The sequence below is a fragment of the Salvelinus fontinalis genome, chromosome 22 (assembly GCF_029448725.1).
Source record: "Salvelinus fontinalis isolate EN_2023a chromosome 22, ASM2944872v1, whole genome shotgun sequence".
In the NCBI taxonomy this organism is placed as follows: Eukaryota; Metazoa; Chordata; class Actinopteri; order Salmoniformes; family Salmonidae; genus Salvelinus; species Salvelinus fontinalis.
In genome coordinates, this window is record NC_074686.1 from 41557412 (window position 1) to 41579611 (window position 22200).

Consider the following 22200-nt stretch of genomic DNA (forward strand, 5'->3'; position numbering starts at 1 on the left):
GCCAGCTGGCTGACTGGCTAACTGACTGGCTGGCTGACTGGCTACCTGACTGGCTGACTGGCTGGCTGACTGGCTGGCTGACTGACTGGCTGACTGGCGGATTTGCCGACTGGCCGGCTGATTGGCTGACTGGCTAACTGACTGGCTGACTGACTGGTTGACCGGCTGACCGGGCTAACTGGCTGGCTGACTGACTGGTTGACCGGCTGGCCGGCTAACTGGCTGACTGACTGACTGGCCGACTGACTGGCTGACCGGTTGACCGGTTGACCGACTGACCAACTGGCTGGTTGGCTGACTGAATTGGCTGGTTGGCTGACTGACTGGCTGGTTGGCTGACTGACTGGCTGGTTGGCTGACTGACTGGCCGACTGGCCGAATGGCCGGCTGACCGGCTGACTGGCTGACTGGCTGACTGGTTGACTGGCTGGCTGGCTGACTACCATAATAACCCCTGTCCCGGGGGGTAGCTGGAGATCTGCTGTAAACAGTGAAAGGATATATTCTGAACAAAAATGTTAAAAACAACACACAACAATTCAGTGTTACTTAATTTCTTTCCCAATTTAAACGGCCTCATACTCAATTCTTGCTCGTACAATATGCATATTATTATTACTATTGGATAGAAAACACTATCTAGTTTCTAAAACCGTTTAGAAAAAAAAAAAAGTAAAAAGTAGCTAAGATAGCAACATGTATAACCACTGATTTCAGCTCTAAATATGCACATTTTCGAGTGTATGTATAACCTGATGTTATAGGACTGTCATCTGATAAAGAATATCAAGGTTAGTCAAAAATTATATTTCTTTTACTGGTTTGTTACGATCGCAAACTTTTACTGCTGGGAAATGGCTTGTCTTTCTGGCTATTGTGGTAAGCTAATATAACGCTATATTGTGTTTTCGCTGTAAAACACTTAATAAATAGGAAATATTGGCTGGAATCACAAGATGCCTGTCTTTCATTTGCTGTACACTATGTATTTTTCAGAAATGTTTTATGATGAGTAATTAGGTATTTGACGTTGGTGTCTGTAAATATTATGGCTGCTTTCGGTGCAATTTCTGATTGTAGCTGCAATGTAAACTATGATTTATACCTGAAATATGCACATTTTTCGAACAAAACATAGATTTATTGTATAACATGTTATAAGACTGTCATCTGATGAAGTTGTTTCTTGGTTAGTTTGGTTGGTTCTTGGTTAGTTAGGTTGGCTTTGAGCATGCTACCTGTGCTGTGAAAAATGTCTGTCCTTTTTGTATTTGGTGGTGAGCTAACATAAATATACGTGCTGTTTTCGCTGTAAAACATTTTAAAAATCGGACATGTTGGCTGGATTCACAAGATGTGTACCTTTTCATTTGCTGTATTGGACTTGTTAATGTGTGAAAGTTAAATATTTAAAAAAAATATATATTTTGAATTTCGCGCCCTGCACTTGAGCTGGCTTTTGTCATAAGTGTACCGACGCCGGGCTGCAACCATACGAAGTTAATCACTCGACTGTCATTCAGAAAATCATTTCCTGGTTCAGCTGACGTTGTGTGATAACATAAATAATATATAACTAAACAGCTAGAGATCAAACACGCATGGAACAACTATTATGCATAATTACTGAAGAACCCTGTTAAAGACCGTGTACATTTTTTTTGTTTTATTAATTATATTTATAAGTTACTCTCTCTGTTCGAAGCATAGAATTTTTCAATCACATACATTATTTTGGAAGTGTGTGCCCATTATTAAAACTGTTTTCACACCGTAACAGGTCACAGTGCAGTTCAGATGTCCATACAAACAACTACGAGTCGGACAGCAATAGTCAGGACATATCACACGATCAAGGTAAATGTGTAATTCAATTTTTAAATGCTTAGTATATGATACATAAACCAACAACTGTATCATAAGTGTACAAAAGAAAGGTTGTGTATTATGTCAAAAAAACTATTTGGCAATATCTGTGAAGACTCCAAGCATGAGAAAGGGATTAAACTCATTAATTGTATTGAATGTTTCTCCCCCCATTATATGTTAATGTATCTACGTTCCACCATTACATGTTAATGTCTCTACGTTCCACCATTACATGTTAATGTATCTACGTTCCCCCATTATATATTAATGTCTCTACGTTCCCCCATTACATGTTAATGTACCTACGTTCCCCCATTACATGTTAATGTATCTACGTTCCCCCATTACATCTTAATGTATCTACGTTCCCCCATTACATGTTAATGTATCTACGTTCCCCCATTACATGTTAATGTATCTACGTTCCCCCATTACATGTTAATGTATCTACGTTCCCCATTACATGTCTCTACGTTCCCCCATTACATGTTAATGTCTCTACGTTCCCCCATTACATGTTAATGTATCTACGTTCCCCCATTATATGTTAATGTCTCTACGTTCCCCCATTACATCTTAATGTATCTACGTTCCCCCAATATATGTTAATGTCTCTACGTTCCCCCATTACATCTTAATGTATCTACGTTCCCCCATTATATGTTAATGTATCAACGTTCCCCCATTATATATTAATGTATCTACGTTCCCCCATTACATGTTAATGTATCTACGTTCCCCCATTACATGTTAATGTATCTACGTTCCCCCATTACATGTTAATGTATCTACGTTCCCCCATTACATGTCTCTACGTTCCCCCATTATATGTTAATGTCTCTACGTTCCCCCATTACATGTTAATGTATCTACGTTCCCCCATTACATGTTAATGTATCTAAGTTCCCCCATTACATCTTAATGTATCTACGTTCCCCCATTATATGTTAATGTCTCTACGTTCCCCCATTACATGTTAATGTATCTACGTTCCCCCATTACATGTTAATGTATCTACGTTCCCCCATTACATGTTAATGTATCTACGTTCCCCCATTATATGTTAATGTATCTACGTTCCCCCATTACATGTTAATGTATCTACGTTCCCCCATTACATGTTAATGTATCTACGTTCCCCCATTATATATTAATGTATCTACGTTCCCCCATTACATGTTAATGTATCTACGTTCCCCCATTATATGGTAATGTATCTACGTTCCCCCATTACATGTTAATGTATCTACGTTCCCCCATTATATATTAATGTATCAACGTTCCCCCATTACATCTTAATGTATCTACGTTCCCCCATTACATGTTAATGTATCTACGTTCCCCATTACATGTCTCTACGTTCCCCCATTACATGTTAATGTCTCTACGTTCCCCCATTACATGTTAATGTCTCTACGTTCCCCCATTACATGTTAATGTATCTACGTTCCCCATTACATGTCTCTACGTTCCCCCATTACATGTTAATGTCTCTACGTTCCCCCATTACATGTTAATGTCTCTACGTTCCCCCATTACATCTTAATGTATCTACGTTCCCCCATTACATGTTAATGTATCTACGTTCCCCCATTACATGTTAATGTCTCTACGTTCCCCCATTACATGTTAATGTATCTACGTTCCCCATTACATGTCTCTACGTTCCCCCATTACATGTTAATGTCTCTACGTTCCCCCATTATATGTTAATGTCTCTACGTTCCCCCATTATATGTTAATGTCTCTACGTTCCCCCATTACATGTTAATGTCTCTACGTTCCCCCATTATATGTTAATGTATCTACGTTCCCCCATTATATATTAATGTATCAATGTTAACCATTATATGTTAATTTATTACCATGAAAAATAGCTAAATACTATCAATGACTTTGAAATGGTCCACTACAAGAAACACTTATTGGTACCCTAGTTTATAGAAAGATCCACTGATACCCTAGGAGAAATACTCACATGCACAAGCTAAAACCAAACCAATTGAATGTTTTTAGAAAAATCAATTTTTTGAGCTTGGATTTTAAATCCTGCAACAGTGGAAAATATGTGTTTTACAAACACGGTGTGACTAAGCTGACAAGCACACATAAAGAGAAGGAACTGGCAAAAAATGACACGCCAAAAAATTACAAAACTAGGACAGGACTAGCCCAATTTCCAATACTTATAATGACTGGTCTAATTCACCTAGATGGGCCTCGGAGACAGAAAGGCAGAGAGACAGAGTCACACTCGATTATATCAAACTACTCATGATAGATGGCTAGGAACTGGCCTAGACGGAGACAGGACAGATAGACGGCTAGGACCTGGCCTAGACTGAGACAGGACAGATGGATTGGCTAGGACCTGGCCTAGACTCAGACAGGACAGATAGATGGCTAGGACCTGGCCTAGACTGAGACAGGACAGATAGATGGCTAGGACCTGGCCTAGACTGAGACAGGACAGATGGATGGCTAGGACCTGGCCTAGACTCAGACAGGACTGATAGATGGCTAGGAACTGGCCTAGACTGAGACAGGACAGATAGATGGCTAGGACCTGGCCTAGACTGAGACAGGACAGATAGATGGCTAGGACCTGGCCTAGACTGAGACAGGACTAATAGATGGCTAGGACCTGGCCGAGACTGAGACAGGACAGATAGACATCTAGGAACTTGCCTAAACTCAGACAGGACTGATAGAAATATAAGAGAGTTAAGTGGTCTGACAGGATTGATCTGTGATAAGAGAACAGTATATCAACTCTATAAAGGATACCCTGGTCTGACAGGATGGATCTGTGATAAGAGAACAGTATATCAACTCTATAAAGGATACCCTGGTCTGACAGGATGGATCTGTGATAAGAGAACAGTATATCAACTCTATAAAGGATACCCTGGTCTGACAGGATGGATCTGTGATAAGAGAACAGTATATCAACTCTATAAAGGATACCCTGGTCTGACAGGATGGATCTGTGATAAGAGAACAGTATATCAACTCTATAAAGGATACCCTGGTCTGACAGGATGGATCTGTGATAAGAGAACAGTATATCAACTCTATAAAGGATACCCTGGTCTGACAGGATGGATCTGTGATAAGAGAACAGTATATCAACTCTATAAAGGATACCCTGGTCTGACAGGATGGATCTGTGATAAGAGAACAGTATATCAACTCTATAAAGGATACCCTGGTCTGACAGGATGGATCTGTGATAAGAGAACAGTATATCAACTCTATAAAGGATACCCTGGTCTGACAGGAGGGCATCCTAATCCCTTTATAGTGCACTACTTTTGACCAGGGAAGATAGGTCTATACACATGAAATCCAAGTCTTCAGGCCAGAAAGACATTCTCAATAGTGTCTAGTTTACGTAGAGATTCACGACCAATAGACACATCCTGTCTGATGGAGAGACAGAGACGGAGAGGGAGAGGGAGAGGGAGAGGGAGAGGGAGAGAGAGAGAGAGAGAGAGAGAGAGAGAGAGAGAGAGAGAGAGAGAGAGAGAGACGGAGAGGGAGAGGGAGAGGGAGAGGGAGAGGGAGAGGGAGAGGGAGAGGGAGAGGGAGAGAGAGAGAGAGAGAGAGAGAGAGAGAGAGAGAGAGAGAGAGAGAGAGAGAGACTCTGATCCAGTGACTGACTCTGATCCAGTGACTGACTGACTGACTCTGATCCAGTGACTGACTGTCTGACTGACTCTGATCCAGTGACTGACTGACTGACTGACTCTGATCCAGTGACTGACTGACTGACTCTGATCCAGTGACTGACTCTGATCCAGTGACTGACTGACTGACTCTGATCCAGTGACTGACTGACTGACTGACTCTGATCCAGTGACTGACTGACTGACTGACTCTGATCCAGTGACTGACTGACTGACTGACTCTGATCCAGTGACTGACTGACTGACTCTGATCCAGTGACTGACTGACTCTGATCCAGTGACTGACTGACTCTGATCCAGTGACTGACTGACTCTGATCCAGTGACTGACTGACTGACTGACTCTGATCCAGTGACTGACTGACTCTGATCCAGTGACTGACTGACTGACTGACTCTGATCCAGTGACTGACTGACTCTGATCCAGTGACTGACTGACTGACTCTGATCCAGTGACTGACTGACTGACTGACTCTGATCCAGTGACTGACAGACTGACTGACTCTGATCCAGTGACTGACTGACTGACTGACTCTGATCCACTGACTGATTATAAGTGTCTCATGAAGTGGGGGCAACACACACGACTGATCTGATGTTATATAGCCTGCTAGCAGAGTGAGGGAAAGGGACAATGGCCCTCTGAGTGTCTCATTCATGGATGTCCTTAGAGAAAACAAACAGAACTTCTAAACAGTAGCCTGCTAGCAGAGTGAGGGAAAGGGACAATGGCCCTCTGAATGTCTCATTCATGGATGTCCTTAGACAGAACTTCTAAACAGTAGCTTACTGTAACGACTAGCTGTAACGTCTGCTTCCAGCTCACACTCTCAAACACATAGATCCCCTGAACGCAGCTCACTCTCCAGATCCCAATCACCTGAATTCTAATCACCTTTTCACACACCTGTATGTCATTATCACACACTACTTAGTTCAGTTCTTTGCACCCCATCACTGTGAGGTCTTGTTTGTTTTGTGACACACGTCGTTCAGAGCGCTGGGTTTCCCGTGAGTTACTCCTCCCGTGTGTGATAGTGTTTGCCTGCCTCTCTAATGGCGCCTTTTGCCGATTCCCTGCCTGTACTTTAGCCTATCGGATTTCCTGTTATCATCCTATTGCCTGATCTCCCAGACTACGTTACTAGCATTTTCCCTGCCTGTACTGTTGTCCTTTTGGACCCCCTGTATATGACCTTCTGCCTGCCCTTGAACCCAGCTACCTGCCTCCTCCTGTGTGTGACCTTCTGCCTGCCCCTGGACTCAGCTACCTGCCTCGTGTGTATGACCTGATGCCTGTCCCTGCACTCAGCTACCTGCCTCCTCCTGTGTGTGACCTTCTGCCTGCCCCTGCACTCAGCTACCTGCCTCCTCCTGTGGTCCTTTACATAAAAACACCTACTGTGCTTGAAACCAGCTCTGTCTCCCATCGTGTTCATTACACTAGCCTTCCCGTGAGCTTTCCTCACATGATGTCAAATGTTTCCCTCCATTTTTTTTCCACGTGAACCTTGGTTGCTTTAAAGTTTGTTGCTGTCAACATGTTTGCTAACCTGACTATGATATCCATTGTCCCATCAAACGCTGTTTTGTAATATTAATAAATACCAAAGTCTAGCTATCTTTCCAATTTGTAAGTCGCTCTGGATAAGAGCGTCTGCTAAATGACTTAAATGTAAATGTAAATGTTTATGATGTATGTTGCTAAATCTTCACATTTGTCTTGTTTGATAATCGCTCATATTTCCCTCCGTTTCTTCCCACACAAATGGACTAAACTCTTGCTATAAACATTGTTGATTTGTCTACTAACGTTTGACCTGTGGCTCGTTAGTCCCTGATGAACATTATGCTCTGTGTCATGTAAAAAGTCTGAATCATGTGTTTAGAAATGTAAAACTTAATCATTTATTTTGCTTTGCTAATAGCGAAACTGTAGTAGTTCAGCAGTTCTCTGAAGTTGTGTACTGACCTGTAGTTCGGCTTTAGGCACGGCCAAGCATGGCTCTCTTTACTTGGTTTCTCTGATTTCGGGGTGTTTCCCAAGTTCATTGTAAAATGTTCATTTCATTTTGGTAAACGACATATTACTACTGACCATTCTTATGTAAATGTAGTAATATTATTGCCTGTAAAGTGTGCTAGGACTATTCAATTACAATTGACCTATTTAGAGGTGTAAATGGTTTTATTGAGAATGTACGTGTTTAAAAATGAATGGTTTATGCCAGGGTAGGGCAGGTGTCAGTGAGAGAGATGATAAAAGTACTCCCAGAAATACCTCATTTTGCCATTTGACTGTGTTTGTGGCCATCATCGCACCCCCCCCCCCCCCCCCCTTCCCCAGTACATTGCTTTTTTCCAGCCCGCCAGAGAACGTCATGCATTGGGCTTTATGGTTGTGCTTACAGCGCTGGCTGAGTAGCTGAAGGGCGGGAACTATCCGTGGTGCTGAACCGAACGGCAGCTGAAGGGTGGGAACTATCCGTGGTGCTGAACCGAACGGCAGCTGAAGGGTGGGAACTATCCGTGGTGCTGAACCGAACGGCAGCTGAAGGGTGGGAACTATCCGTGGTGCTGAACCGAACGGCAGCTGAAGAGCGGGAACTATCCGTGGTGCTGAACCGAACTGCAGCTGAAGGGCGGGAACTATCCGTGGTGCTGAACCGAACGGCAGCTGAAGGGTGGGAACTATCCGTGGTGCTGAACCGAATGGCAGCTGAAGGGCGGGAACTATCCGTGGTGCTGAACCGAACGGCAGCTGACGGGTGGGAACTATCCGTGGTGCTGAACCGAACTGCAGCTGAAGGGCGGGAACTATCCGTGGTGCTGAACCGAACGGCAGCTGAAGGGCGGGAACTATCCGTGGTGCTGAACCGAACGGCAGCTAAAGGGCGGGAACTATCCGCGGTGCTGAACCGAGCGACAGCTGAAGGGTGGGAACTATCCGTGGTGCTGAACCGAAAGGCAGCTGAAGGGTGGGAACTATCCGTGGTGCTGAACCGAAAGGCAGCTGAAGGGCGGGAACTATCCACGGTGCTGAACCGAACGGCAGCTGAAGGGCGGGAACTATCCGTGGTGCTGAACCGAACGGCAGCTGAAGGGCGGGAACTATCCACGGTGCTGAACCGAACGGCAGCTGTTTATCTCGGGGCCTCCGCCCTCTGAGAAAGAAAAGCAGTCCCTGGCCCTAAAAACGCCACTCTGACGCTGCGTCAGAGGAAGCTCCCCTTGTCTCTTGTCAGAAAGCTCTACGCATACAGATGAATGAAAAGGAACGGCGCGCTCTATAGCTAATAGGCAGTGCTACGGTGTGATTTGGGACACGGCCAAGTATATATGAATACCTTATGGCTCTCTGTGTATATCTAAACAACATGCTTTGTGCTGCTATGTTCTTCCCTCTTGTCACTATCAATGGACGCATTGATGATACTAGCGCAGACGCTCTCTACTGAAACTATAACGAAAAGACAGTTGATTTCTAACAAAGAGGTCCTGGAAAAACGTGTATAACTTGGAGGAGGTGTAGTAGGTGTGTGTGTGTGTGTGTGTGTGTGTGTGTGTGTGTGTGTGTGTGTGTGTGTGTGTGTGTGTGTGTGTGTGTGTGTGTGTGTGTGTGTGTGTGTGTGTGTGTGTGTGTGTGTGTGTTTAGAAACTCCAGAGACTTGCAATGAAAGCAGCTGTTCACCTCGTTTGGTCCATTAAGACTCGAGAGATCAACTTGACAAATACGAGTCTCCTGGGTGTGAGGAAACAACCACACACACAACCACACACACACACACACACACAAACTTAGACAGAGCAAGTGTAGGTTACGTCAACTTTGCCCATGAATAACCAACGGCACCCAACTGAAAGATGAAAAGAGGAGTGGGAGCTGTGCTATCATCATCTGTTGTCCTGCCGCAAAGGCGCCCCCGTTACCGTTACAGCCCGTTGCATCAGGGCCACACACTGACAGCACTACTTCAGGATAGCCTAAAGACGAGGCTTGATTAACTAACTGTAACTGGAGACTGGTGCGGTAAATTCAGAAGAATAGAGAGAAGCAAGGCAAGGATGAAACGTGATGCCCAAGAAGGCAGGCCGGCGGGCCGTGTGGGCGGGCCGTGTGGGCGGGCCGGCCGTGTGGGCAGGCCGGCGGGCCGTGTGGGCGGGCCGTGTGGGCAGGCATGTGGTGTATTGGCTTGATGGTCTCCAGTGAGAGGGGACTGACAAGTTACCTAATATCGTCAAGCTGGCGCGCGCCTCTGCTGTGGTTAACGTCGAAACACATATAGCTGGCTGTTTGCTTGGACGTCAACTGCAATCTTCCTGATCAGTCTTTCCACCTCCTTTTCTTTCTACCTCCCCCCATCTCCTATCATCCTCTCACTCTCTCTCCCTCCCTCTCCCCGTTTTTCCCCCAGTTCTATCTCTCCTATTGGTTCTATTCATCCTCTTGTTTCTATTCAGCCTCTTGATTCTATCCATCCTGTTGGTTCTTTCCAGCCTCTTGGTTCTGTCAATCATCTTGGTTCTATTCAGCCTCTTGATTCTATCCATCCTGTTGGTTCTTTCCAGGCTCTTTGTTCTGTCAATCATCTTGGTTCTATCCAGCCTCTTGGTTCTATCCAGCCTCTTGGTTCTATATATCCTCTTGGTTCTATCCAGCCTCTCAAGCAATCTCCTCTCCTTCTCCAGTTCTGGTATTGAGCCAGGAGTCCGTGGGGCCCGTGGTATTGAGCCGGGAGTCCGTGGGGACCGTGGTATTGAGCCTGGAGACTGTGGGGACCGTGGTATTGAGCCGGGAGACTGTGGGGACTGTGGTATTGAGCCGGGAGACTGTGGGGACTGTGGTATTGAGCCGGGAGTCCGTGGGTACTGTGGTATTGAGCCGGGAGACTGTGGGACCGTGGTATTGAGCCGGGAGTCCGTGGGGACTGTGGTATTGAGCCGGGAGACTGTGGGGACTGTGTGTTTGAGCCGGGAGTCCGTGGGTACTGTGGTATTGAGCCGGGAGACTGTGGGGACTGTGGTATTGAGCAGGGAGTCCGTTGGGACCGTGGTATTGAGCCGGGAGTCCGTGGGGACCGTGGTATTGAGCCGGGAGTCCGTGGGGACCGTGGTATTGAGCCGGGAGACTGTGGGGACCGTGGTATTGAGCCGGGAGTCTGTGGGGACCGTGGTATTGAGCCGGGAGTCCGTGGGAACCGTGGTATTGAGCCGGGAGTCCGTGGGGACCGTGGTATTGAGGCGGGAGTCCGTGGGGAACGTGGTATTGAGCCGGGAAACTGTGGGGACCGTGGTATTGAGCCGGGAGTCCGTGGGGACCGTGGTATTGAGCCGGGAGACTGTGGGGACTGTGGTATTGAGCCGGGAGACTGTGGGACCGTGGTATTGAGCCGGGAGTCCGTGGGGACTGTAGTATTGAGCCGGGAGTCCGTGGGGACTGTGGTATTGAGCCGGGAGTCGGTGGGGACTGTGGTATTGAGCTGGGAGTCCGTGGGGACTGTGGTTGTATACGAGGTGGGATAGAGCATCGCTGCTGTCAACTCGACTCAGTGTAAATTGCGTCATAAACGTTTCACACCTTGTCATCAAGTCACTGCGAAATCTAACGGTATATAGGCCATGGAGGAACGACACTAAATGATTAGATTAAGTTAATTGGACGTCAGAAAATCTATAGCTTGGTAAAGACAAAACTAATAAAAAAATATTGGCCTATCCAATTGTGTTATAGCCTATAAAAAGGTACCATCTTATAACAAACAAGTCTTAAATTCCATCATTATCTTATGGAAAAAGGCATCTATCAGATGTGTTGTGACCACAAGCAACAGGACTATACATCACAGGTTGGCCTTACAACTGGCCTGCCTATAACTTCAAATATGCCAGTAACGGTATTCCACTCATTTTCTCTCCAATAGTCAATTATCTGAAAGAGAAGACGAGGAATGCTAATTTACAGGCTCCAGCTGCATATAGAATCCCACGGTCTCCACTGCTGCTGTGATGTATGGAGAGAGTTAGGCTCTGTGATGTGATGTATGGAGAGAGTTAGACTCTGTGATGTGATGTATGGAGAGAGTTAGACTCTGTGATGTATGGAGAGAGTTAGACTCTGTGATGTGATGTATGGAGAGAGTTAGACTCTGTGATGTATGGAGAGAGTTAGACTCTGTGATGTATGGAGAGAGTTAGACTCTGTGATGTATGGAGAGAGTTAGACTCTGTGATGTGATGTATGGAGAGAGTTAGGCTCTGTGATGTATGGAGAGAGTTAGGCTCGGTGATGTATGGAGAGAGTTAGACTCTGTGATGTATGGAGAGAGTTAGACTCTGTGATGTATGGAGAGAGTTAGGCTCTGTGATGTATGGAGAGAGTTAGACTCTGTGATGTATGTAGAGAGTTAGACTATGTGATGTATGGAGAGAGTTAGACTCTGTGATGTGATGTATGGAGAGAGTTAGACTCTGTGATGTGATGTATGGAGAGAGTTAGACTCTGTGATGTGATGTATGGAGAGAGTTAGACTCTGTGATGTGATGTATGGAGAGAGTTAGGCTCTGTGATGTATGGAGAGAGTTAGACTCTGTGATGTGATGTATGGAGAGAGTTAGGCTCTGTGATGTATGGAGAGAGTTAGACTCTGTGATGTATGGAGAGAGTTAGACTCTGTGATGTATGGAGAGAGTTAGACTATGTGATGTATGGAGAGAGTTAGGCTCTGTGATGTATGGAGAGAGTTAGACTCTGTGATATATGGAGAGAGTTAGACTCTGTGATGTATGGAGAGAGTTAGACTCTGTGATGTGATGTATGGAGAGAGTTAGACTCTGTGATGTGATGTATGGAGAGAGTTAGCCTCTGTGATGTATGGAGAGAGTTAGACTCTGTGATGTGATGTATGGAGAGAGTTAGACTCTGTGATGTATGGAGAGAGTTAGGCTCTGTGATGTGATGTATGGAGAGAGTTAGACTCTGTGATGTGATGTATGGAGAGAGTTAGACTCTGTGCTGTGATGTATGGAGAGAGTTAGACTCTGTGATGTATGGAGAGAGTTAGGCTCTGTGATGTGATGTATGGAGAGAGTTAGACTCTGTGATGTATGGAGAGAGTTAGGCTCTGTGATGTATGGAGAGAGTTAGGCTATGTGATGTGATGTATGGAGAGAGTTAGACTTTGTGATGTGATGTATGGAGAGAGTTAGACTCTGTGCTGTGATGTATGGAGAGAGTTAGGCTCTGTGATGTATGGAGAGTTAGACTCTGTGATGTGATGTATGGAGAGAGTTAGACTCTGTGATGTGATGTATGGAGAGAGTTAGGCTCTGTGATGTATGGAGAGAGTTAGACTCTGTGATGTGATGTATGGAGAGAGTTAGACTCTGTGATGTATGGAGAGAGTTAGGCTCTGTGATGTGATGTATGGAGAGAGTTAGACTCTGTGATGTATGGAGAGAGTTAGACTCTGTGATGTATGGAGAGAGTTAGGCTCTGTGATGTGATATATGGAGAGAGTTAGGCTCTGTGATGTATGGAGAGAGTTAGGCTCTGTGATGTATGGAGAGAGTTAGGCTATGTGCTGTGATGTATGGAGAGAGTTAGACTCTGTGATGTGATGTATGGAGAGAGTTAGACTCTGTGATGTATGGAGAGAGTTAGGCTCGGTGATGTATGGAGAGAGTTAGACTCTGTGATGTATGGAGAGAGTTAGACTCTGTGATGTATGGAGAGAGTTAGACTCTGTGATGTATGGAGAGAGTTAGACTCTGTGATGTATGGAGAGAGTTAGACTCTGTGATGTATGGAGAGAGTTAGACTCTGTGAAGTATGGAGAGAGTTAGACTCTGTGATGTATGGAGAGAGTTAGACTCTGTGATGTGATGTATGGAGAGAGTTAGGCTCTGTGATGTAGGGAGAGAGTTAGGCTCTGTGATGTATGGAGAGAGTTAGGCTCTGTGATGTATGGAGAGAGTTAGACTCTGTGATGTATGGAGAGAGTTAGACTCTGTGATGTATGGAGAGAGTTAGACTCTGTGATGTATGGAGAGAGTTAGACTCTGTGATGTATGGAGAGAGTTAGACTCTGTGATGTGATGTATGGAGAGAGTTAGACTCTGTGATGTATGGAGAGAGTTAGACTCTGTGATGTGATGTATGGAGAGAGTTAGACTCTGTGATGTATGGAGAGAGTTAGGCTCTGTGATGTATGGAGAGAGTTAGGCTCTGTGATGTGATGTATGGAGAGAGTTAGGCGCTGTGATGTACGGAGAGAGTTAGACTCTGTGATGTATGGAGAGAGTTAGACTCTGTGATGTATGGAGAGAGTTAGGCTCTGTGCTGTGATGTATGGAGAGAGTTAGACTCTGTGATGTATGGAGAGAGTTAGACTCTGTGATGTGATGTATGGAGAGAGTTAGACTCTGTGATGTGATGTATGGAGAGAGTTAGACTCTGTGATGTATGGAGAGAGTTAGACTCTGTGATGTATGGAGAGAGTTAGACTCTGTGATGTATGGAGAGAGTTAGACTCTGTGATGTATGGAGAGAGTTAGACTCTGTGATGTATGGAGAGAGCTAGGCTCTGTGATGTGATGTATGGAGAGAGTTAGACTCTGTGATGTGATGTATGGAGAGAGTTAGGCTCTGTGATGCATGGAGAGAGTTAGACTCTGTGATGTATGGAGAGAGTTGGACTCTGTGATGTGATGTATGGAGAGAGTTAGACTCTGTGATGTATGGAGAGAGTTAGACTCTGTGATGTATGGAGAGAGTTAGACTCTGTGATGTATGGAGAGAGTTAGGCTCTGTGATGTATGGAGAGAGTTAGACTCTGTGATGTATGGAGAGAGCTAGGCTCTGTGATGTATGGAGAGAGTTAGACTCTGTGATGTATGGAGAGAGCTAGGCTCTGTGATGTTTGGAGAGAGCTAGGCTCTGTGATGTATGGAGAGAGCTAGGCTCTGTGATGTGATGTATGGAGAGAGTTAGACTCTGTGATGTATGGAGAGAGTTAGGCTATGTGATGTGATGTATGGAGAGAGTTAGACTCTGTGCTCTGTTACAGATCTACTAGTCAGTATAGTGTGAGGCTCTGGTGCCGCTCCATGGGAAGACAGGGTAACTGCTGCTGGCGGCTGGCAACACTACACGGGGGGTGGTGGTGGGTGGGGAGGGGGTGATAGTCAAGACACACGGATGCTTATTTTAGAAAATCCGTTATGAAGAGCTTTGAAGGTCCAATATGACACAGTTGAGCCGTCGTTATTGGTATTTTACAACAAGTTGATATTTTTTATTATGAAACATTGCTTTTGGAAACGACGGCATGGGGATAGGGTGTATGTTAGTCATTACTCTTTTACTCTTCACAGAGGTAGAACATGTCTATATGAAAATGACACTCAACCTATCCATATCACTATATAGTCAAGCCACATACTCTGGGTATAATATGGGCTATAAAACCATCGGTTGAGAATCCAATCAATTGAAGGTATCGATGGAGAGTCGTTTTGTTATCAAGTTGATCTTCTAGAAACACATGTCGATTTTGGACGTTTGAAAGCAGTCCTGAGCACTTATTAGTGATCACACCAAAAAATTAAAAAGTGATACAGGGCATTGGGCTCGAATTCACGACTCTCAAGGCCAGAGCAGCCGGCTTAGATTACTGCATCAAGACAGTTCACTATTGTCTAGCAAAGTACTTGATGATGATACTAAATGGAAAAAGCACTTAAAAAAAAAAAAATCGTATTATTTTCCTTAATTCCCAAAACCATAGCTTTAACCGTAATCTTAACCCTTAACCACTCGGAATGAATACCGATACTTAACTTTTGAGTTGTTTCTGTTTTAACACTGTAACCACGCAGGATGAACCAATTTGTAAGTCGCTCTGGATAAGAGCGTCTGCTAAATGACTTAAATGTAAATGTAAATGTAACCACGCAGGATTAGCGGGTAGAAAATATCGACGTTTTTATTCAATTACGTCAAATCCCGAAGTGAAATTTTGAGATTAAGTTGCAGCAAGTTAGTGAATGACGGTGACGGACCATAGTGTTGGTGTTGCATTGGTGTTTCTTTGGGGGATAGCTTCAGAAGGACAACGGATTGGGGGGGGAGGTCGGGGGGGGGGGTTGTGGAAGCTATGCTATCTAGATCTGAGCGATGCAGAGGACGTGTGTGTGTGTGTGTGTGTGATACACAGCCAAGAAACAAACCAATCATTGTCCGTGTTTGAGCACATCCACAGAATCATTGGGCAATAATTGGTAGTGTTGGGCAACTGGATCCATGGTGGTAAATGAGGTGAATGTTTAAATCCAATCGTCGACATGAACTGAGGTCAGTGCATGGTCCCTTGGTCTCTCCTCTTTAGACTGGAGCGATGAACACGGCAAAGCAACATTTATGATGACGCAATGCAAAAAAAAAAAAAGCCGGATTTATTGATGACGACGCTAAAACGGCCATTGCAATGCATGACTTATTGTGCTTTAAGACGCGTTATATAACCACCCGCTGTGGAGCATGTGATTGTGTGTGTATCCCAAATAGCACTTTGTTCTCGATCGTACACTCCTTTTGACCAGAGCCCTGAATACTATAGATAACACGGTACCATTTGGGACAAAAAATATATACTATATCGAACTGACCGAACTGAACTTCACATCCTATGGTATCCTTTGCTCCCTCTAAAAATAGTTCCAGTATCCATATGGTCATGATGCCAAGCAAGACGGCGATAAAACCAGGGGGTTTTCTCTATTCCCCCCCCCCATAAAACAACTGGTTCCATTTACAATGTCTATTGCAGCTGCCCACTTTCAGACACAACACCTTAACAGAAAATAATGCCGAACAATTGCACTCCTGACAAAATGTCACCAGGTGCAGAAACGAACGTGTTTGAATGTCGAGGGTAGTTGGAAGGACTGTAACCCTATATGTCAACGGCACATTTATTTCTACATGCACATCGTAGTTATAAATCCATACCAAATGTAATTGTGCAAACGCTCTCAATGCACACCCCCCCCCCCCCCCCCCCCCCTCCAAAACACACACACACTTATGTCCGGCTTTCGTACTTATACGATAACGTCTGAAGTTTTCTGATAGAATCAGGACCCGTGGACAGCCCAGGGACAATAACCCCATTGCTTTTACTTGCGGAGAGCGTTAAAAGGCAAATCAGAGATTTTTTTTTTTAAACTACTTGTAGGCGAAGTAATACAATCCATTGAGATTGACAAAATAAAAGAATGATGAGAAATACTCAATACACATAATTACATTATGACATACAGATGTTCAGACCGGCGCTCCCGCGCTCCCGTGACCACTGTACCGATCCACTGGCGTCTCTAGCAGCGCTACAAACGGTGTAGCCTATCGCCACAGAATCAAGCCCAGCAGCGCCGAGAACACTCTATTCTGGTTGACAGTTAGAGGATTTTAATCTCTTCGCCCGTCATCCTCCTATCCCTTCTTTCCGTTAAAACACACAATTCCAATTATGAAATGCGATGGTGCTCGTGTCCACAGAACACCGAGGGAGAAACCACAGGAGAGAGCTCGCTGTTATCATCGTTCCACTGTGTCAGAAATCACGGTCATTCACCCACACCCACATTAACCCCCCCCCCCCCCCCCCCCCCTTGGAATGAAAAGGGACATTCACTACCATCTAAATTGGTCATTTGGTATTCCGGTAATGAGCGGGAATACCGTTGCGGCTCCTCTTCCATCATTCATTCAATATTCAACACAGTGCAGCAGCGGCAACAGCAGTTATAGGAGGGAAACTTACCCGTAACGGAGGCTGAGGCTGCCAGTAGCCCCATTAACAAGAACACAACCCGGTTCCACTGGTGCGATGCTACTCCTGCCTTCATTAGCGCAAAAATCCCTATTCCCTCCGCTTTGCTTGGCCCGGTCCTGGTATGCCTGCTAATGCATCTGCATTCTGTCCTACGAACATGCCCGGTAATGTGTCCGGTTCCGTCCCGGTTCGAAGAGGCGGTCATGGCAGGTGTGTGTATTTCGGTTCGGGGGCAGCTGGCACGTTTTATTAGACGGGTTCAGAAAGAAGGTTTACTTGGTGTTCGGTGCTGAGAGAAATCCCAATGCATCGAGGCTCGGCACCGGCAACAGGACTGAACCATGTCATGCGGACCGCGGGGTTAGCAGAATCTCACCGGAGAACGATTCTCACGCGCAGGAGGAGGAGAGAACAAGCCTGAGCCCACTCAGGCCAGACGAAGAAAAAAACTAAGTGGTGACTTATCCACGGCGAGAAACAATCACACAAATCCCTCTTCTACTCAAAATGTTAGATTCGATTCGAGAGGATGAATAAAAGCGAGAGATCCCTCTCTTTTTTTGTTGCCTTTTTTTCCCTACGGGACAAGTGCTGGTGCTGATGGGCTTCTTATCTATTCCCAGTTAACAAGAGGTATCATCACCAATGTCGATAATCCACATGTCACAGGTCCGTTGAACGCAGGACCGCCGAAGAATAACGGTTGTCCAAATCCACCAAAACTGTTCCTTTTCAAAAGTTCCCCAAACACAAGATTTTCAGAATCATTTTGATGATGTGAGAAATTAATAGATATTTTATTTCCAGTAGACTAGGCTATCGGTGCCTTCCTAAAGCGGTACATAAAAAAAAAAGTACTGTCTCTATCTCTGGTTCTTACAACAAGAGACAGACTGCAGACCTGCTCCCACTCTCACGCTTACTCTCACTCTGCACCCCCTCCTCTCTCTCTCTCTCTCACTCTCCCTCTCTCTCTCTCTCTCTCCCTCTCTCTCTCTCACTCTCCCTCTCTCTCTCTACCTCCCTCTCTCTCTCTCTCTCTCTCTCTCTCTCTCTCTCCCTCTCTCTCTCTCACTCTCCCTCTCTCTCTCTACCTCCCTCTCTCTCTCTCTCTCTCTCTCTCTCTCTTTCTATCTTTCTCTCTCTCGTGTGCGCGCGCGCTCTGATCTGTTTATCTCTCTCTCTGGGAAAGAAGAATTTATATTCGCAGTAACCCAGAGATGTGGACAAACTCAACATGTTTCGTCTAATTCTGAATTCACTGGGGATGTTGGCATGTCAAGATACTGAATGCATTATGGCCAGCATTTATAAAATATAAGTGAAGATATTGTTTGATTATGAGAATTATTTTTAGGCGGAATTTGTTTTCTTCGATACTACCGATTGGTGTCACGTATTCACAACCCCAAACCGTCACAACTCAAGCGATACCCCTTCTTTAGAGCAACATGTACACCGCTATTAGCCAATCACAACAGCCCTTACACTTGTTGTGACAAATAACGTATGCCTGTTCAACTGTGAAGTCATGGAAAAAATGTATCCACTACCCATCACACCCCAGGGGCTAATCTAATCTGCCCTATATCTCTCCACTACCCTTCACACAGGGTCTAATCTAATCTGCCCTATATCTCTCCACTACCCATCACACCTCAGGGGCTAATCTAATCTGCCCTATATCTCTCCACTACCCATCACACCCCAGGGGCTAATCTGCCCTATATCTCTCCACTACCCATCACACCCCAGGGGCTAATCTAATCTGCCCTATATCTCTCCACTACCCTTCACACCTCAGGGGCTAATCTAATCTGCCCTATATCTCTCCACTACCCATCACACCCCAGGGGCTAATCTAATCTGCCCTATATCTCTCCACTACCCATCACACCTCAGGGGCTAATATAATCTGCCCTATATCTCTCCACTACCCATCACACCTCATGGGCTAATCTAATCTGCCCTATATCTCTCCACTACCCATCACACCTCAGGGACTAATCTAATCTGCCCTATATCTCTCCACTACCCATCTCAAGGGCTAATCTAATCTGCCCTATATCTCTCCACTACCCATCACATCTCAGGGACTAATCTAATCTGCCCTATATCTCTCCACTACCCATCACACCTCAGGGGCTAATCTAATCTGCCCTATATCTCTCCACTACCCATCACACCTCAGGGGCTAATCTGCCCTATATCTCTCCACTACCCATCACACCTCAGGGACTAATCTAATCTGCCCTACATCTCTCCACTACCCATCTCAAGGGCTAATCTAATCTGCCCTATATCTCTCCACTACCCATCACACCTCAGGGGCTAATCTAATCTGCCCTATATCTCTCCACTACCCATCACACCTCAGGGGCTAATCTGCCCTATATCTCTCCACTACCCATCACACCTCAGGGGCTAATCTAATCTGCCCTATATCTCTCCACTACCCATCACACCTCAGGGGCTAATCTGCCCTATATCTCTCCACTACCCATCACACCTCAGGGGCTAATCTAATCTGCCCTATATCTCTCCACTACCCTTGCATATTTAAATAGTAGGGTACATAACAACCTATGATAAATACACCCTGCATAAACCATACGGGTGGGACACTCTCATGGATGTAGGCCTATCTTTCCTGAATGATGTATCCACAGCTAGTCTTGGTAACATTATACTCCTTGCCACTCTTGTCATTTGCCAAAGAGACTGGCCTTTCGGCAAACTCAACGCTCAACACGCAGACGGATTTACGGCACAGCTGCTGATTGTTGTTGGATACAACATGAATTGTTTCCATGACAACGTTATGAAAAATGGACGGGGTGTGCGCGTAAATGTGACGCAATATAGAGTTTGAGTTTAATAACAGGAATCAACAAATCTGTTATGACCTGCTGCGGTCATTCCCTGGTGAGATGGCAGTATCAATGCAAGATCACGATGTTCAAAGTACCTAGCGAGGACTCGGTAATGAGAGAGAAATAACGATATGGAAAATATTAGCCTACAAGATTCAATCGAAATACGTTTGCTTCAGTTACATCTCATTATTCGATAAAAAAAAAGGATAAGAAACGCAAAAAAACTGCCATATCATTCCTCGAACAAAGGCAGGCTATGCTGATCAGCATGAATTGATTACATAAAAAAAAAAAAAAATGTTGTTACGTTTCTTTAAGTTATGTTATTTGTCTCTCCTCTGTTATTGACATATGGAGTCTAGACAGGCTACTTTAGTCAACTTTCAGAATGGACAGAGAAAATAAGAGAAACGATATAAGGCTACATTGATCACTCGTGCTTGTCTACCAAATGTGTAGGTGTCCCCATAGACCTAATATTTAAATTATGGAAATGAGATCCTAATCATTATTCCAAGTTAGACGCCCCTCCTACTGAAAATCCCCCCCCCCACCCCCCATCCTGCTGATGTGAGCTGTTCTTGATAAGCGTTTAAGGATTAGCAAGTCGTTTTTTCTGGGATGCCTCAGACAAAAACATGTGTTTTGTCTCTAGCTTGCACAGGTGGTGGTTGCCTAATTTCACTATAATAGGCTAGCATAAGAATTGTTAATTAATAGCCCAGCCTATGAATTAACGTCTAATTTACACATGTCATTACTGTACCCTTCTTGCAAAATGCATGTTATCTCCGCTGGCCTCTCCGCTGGCCTCTCTGCTGGCGTCTCCGCTGGCCTCTCCGCTGGCCTCTCCGCTGGCGTCTCCGCTGGCGTCTCCGCTGGCCTCTCCGCTGGCCTCTCCGCTGGCCTCTCCGCTGGCCTCTCCGCTGGCGTCTCCGCTGGCCTCTCCGCTGGCCTCCCCGTTGGCCTCCCCGCTGGCCTCTCCGCTGGCCTCTCCACTGGCGTCTCCACTGGCGTCTCCGCTGGCCTCTCCGCTGGCCTCTCCACTGGCCTCTCCGCTGGCCTCTCCGCTGGCGTCTCCGCTGGCCTCTCCACTGGCCTCTCTCTTCCATCCTCTCTCTATTCCTCTTATAACTATTGAAACAGTAGCCTAGCCCCGTGCGTCTCCCAGAAGTAGCGATATAGTTTGGTCACTTATTAAAACAATGATGAATATATTGGGAAAGAAACACCTTGCTCGTTCTTGCTGGATATAACACAGGTTGCAGCGTTCATAAAGAAGTAGCGGTGAAGTTTAAATCGCCAGAGCTTCTCTGGTGTGCTGTAATCATACTGGCTGGTGGTCATTTTTGTAAAATATAATATACAGGAATCCTCTATTCTCCCTGCGCACAATGTTAATGTTACAATGAGATGTTTCATGTCAAAATGCCCAACGCTAGACTGTTTACAATAGAATTTAGGAAATGGGTTTAGAACGTTTTCGAATATGTCTAATTTGCACAAAAAAAACGTAGTGATTGGATGATAGCTGTGAGGCTTATCGAATCAGGATCAACTTCTCTGATATCCTGGAACTCATTGACGATGTAATGTTAATATTTGAATATTACGCGAAAGGCCAGTGGCAAGGAGTGGAATGTTAGTTTAAATATACGGGTAATCAGGCTAATCCACAACCCCTTCACACCTCAACGGCTACATCTACGCACTATATCTCCCCACACAGCTCTTGCACCTCTGATAAATAATGAATGTGTATATATATATATATATATATATATATATATATATATATATATCCCTATACAGCTGGGATACTGTCATGGATGTAGGTCTATCATTTCCCTGGCTGGCTGTTCAACGGCTACATCTACGCACTATATCTCCCCACACAGCTCTTGCACCTCTGATAAATAATGAATGTGTATAT

General features: G+C 45.1%; 1 protein-coding gene across 1 annotated transcript in view; it reads right to left on the reverse strand.

The window, feature by feature from the left end:
• The window catches only part of LOC129820314 (CUB and sushi domain-containing protein 2-like), a 625656-nt gene extending 607336 nt beyond the window's left edge, over nt 1-18320 (reverse strand). Inside the window, exon 1 of the mRNA XM_055877382.1 lies at nt 17380-18320. Within this exon, the coding sequence (XP_055733357.1) occupies nt 17380-17596 (217 nt within the window). The 5' untranslated portion in view covers nt 17597-18320. The remainder of the gene's footprint in view (nt 1-17379) is intronic.
• Between the last annotated feature and the right edge of the window lie 3880 nt (nt 18321-22200).